At 52.2% G+C, this 1270-nt stretch overlaps 1 protein-coding gene across 1 annotated transcript in view; it reads left to right on the top strand.

Moving 5' to 3' along the window:
- The window catches only part of LOC107119159 (interstitial collagenase-like), a 19433-nt gene that overhangs the window by 6635 nt on the left and 11528 nt on the right, over positions 1-1270 (top strand). The window contains exon 5 of the mRNA XM_015421611.1: positions 406-412. Coding sequence (XP_015277097.1) covers positions 406-412 — 7 coding nt within the window. The remainder of the gene's footprint in view (positions 1-405; positions 413-1270) is intronic.

Raw genomic sequence — 1270 nt, 5'->3', positions numbered from 1 at the left:
CTTCCCCTCCCCACAACAGACATCCTGCGAGGTAGGCAGGGCTGAGAGAGCTCTGAGAGAACTGTCCTTGAGAGAACAGCTCTGACAGAACTATGGCTTGCCCAAGGTCACCCAGCCTGGTGCAAGTGGAGGAATGGGGAATCAAACCCGGTTCTCCCAGATTAGAGTCCGCGCACTTAACCACTACACCAAACAGATGCTGTGATGTCACTTTTGAGTGATCACATCACACTTCTGGGACATCACAGTGTCCATGACACTATAGGAATCCCTCCCTGATCTCTATGGCAAATACAGGAGGTGATTGCTTGGAACTGATGTCACCAGACGTTATTTCCTGGAAGTGATGTTTAGGCATCAGGCTGCATCAGCCCCCTCCCCTTTCCCCTTCCTGCTGCTCAATAGAGCGAACGTGAGGGATGGGGCAGCACCGGCAGGAGTTTGCCGGCTCTCTGTGGCCAATTGGAAAGCCTAATCGTCACTATCCCACTTTTAAAAGGCAGAGTAAACCTCTAAGGTCGTGGTCACTGCAACTCCCGTGACAGTGATTTCCATGCATTCATGAAGGAGAACGGAAGTGGTACAGTCTGTTCTATCACCTCAGAGGAGGACCACTCATTCTGCCTCCCATTATAGAAAATACCCTTTCAGACAATCTGGACAGCTTCATCACAGTTGCCTTTGAGCCAGGAAACACCCCTCCCCCAATAAATTAGAACACTGACTAATGCAGAAGTTAAATGGGAACCATAGCCCACTCTGCATCTAGCATTTGCTCCGTTGCTTTACCAAACCCACACTGGAACAGTAAAAGATGCGGCTCAAAAACACATTCAGATAACCCAGGGCCAATGCCGTACTGACTGCAGAGTCACCCCTGAATGGCCATAAAACAGCCTAACCTTTCTGGCCAATTGTCCATCATACTGACCTTGGGCAAGTCGTAGTTCTGTCAGAGCTGTTCTTGAAAAAGAGCTGTTTCTGTCAAGAGCTCTCTCAGGCCCACCTACCTCACAGGGTGTCTATTGTGGGGAGGGGAAGGGAAGGGAAGGGAGCAGGGGTCATTTCGTAGAAAAAGAGCTAGGGGAACTCATTAGCATAACTCATTAGCATATGCCACACCCCCTGACATCAGGGGCCCGGCGGTGGACCTGCAAGGCCAGCGGGAGAGCGAGGAAGCCCCGCCAAGGCCCTCCTTGGCCCCAGGCAGGCAGGGGTGGGGAGAGGCGGGGAGGAAGCAACTTACCCTCCCTCTTCTCCTGCCTCCTCC

Source organism: Gekko japonicus, unplaced genomic scaffold, assembly GCF_001447785.1.
Source record: "Gekko japonicus isolate JY-2015 unplaced genomic scaffold, Gekko_japonicus_V1.1 scaffold1654, whole genome shotgun sequence".
Taxonomy (NCBI): domain Eukaryota; kingdom Metazoa; phylum Chordata; class Lepidosauria; order Squamata; family Gekkonidae; genus Gekko; species Gekko japonicus.
The sequence above is the reverse complement of the archived record's forward strand: the minus strand, read 5'-3'. Positions and strand labels throughout refer to the sequence as shown.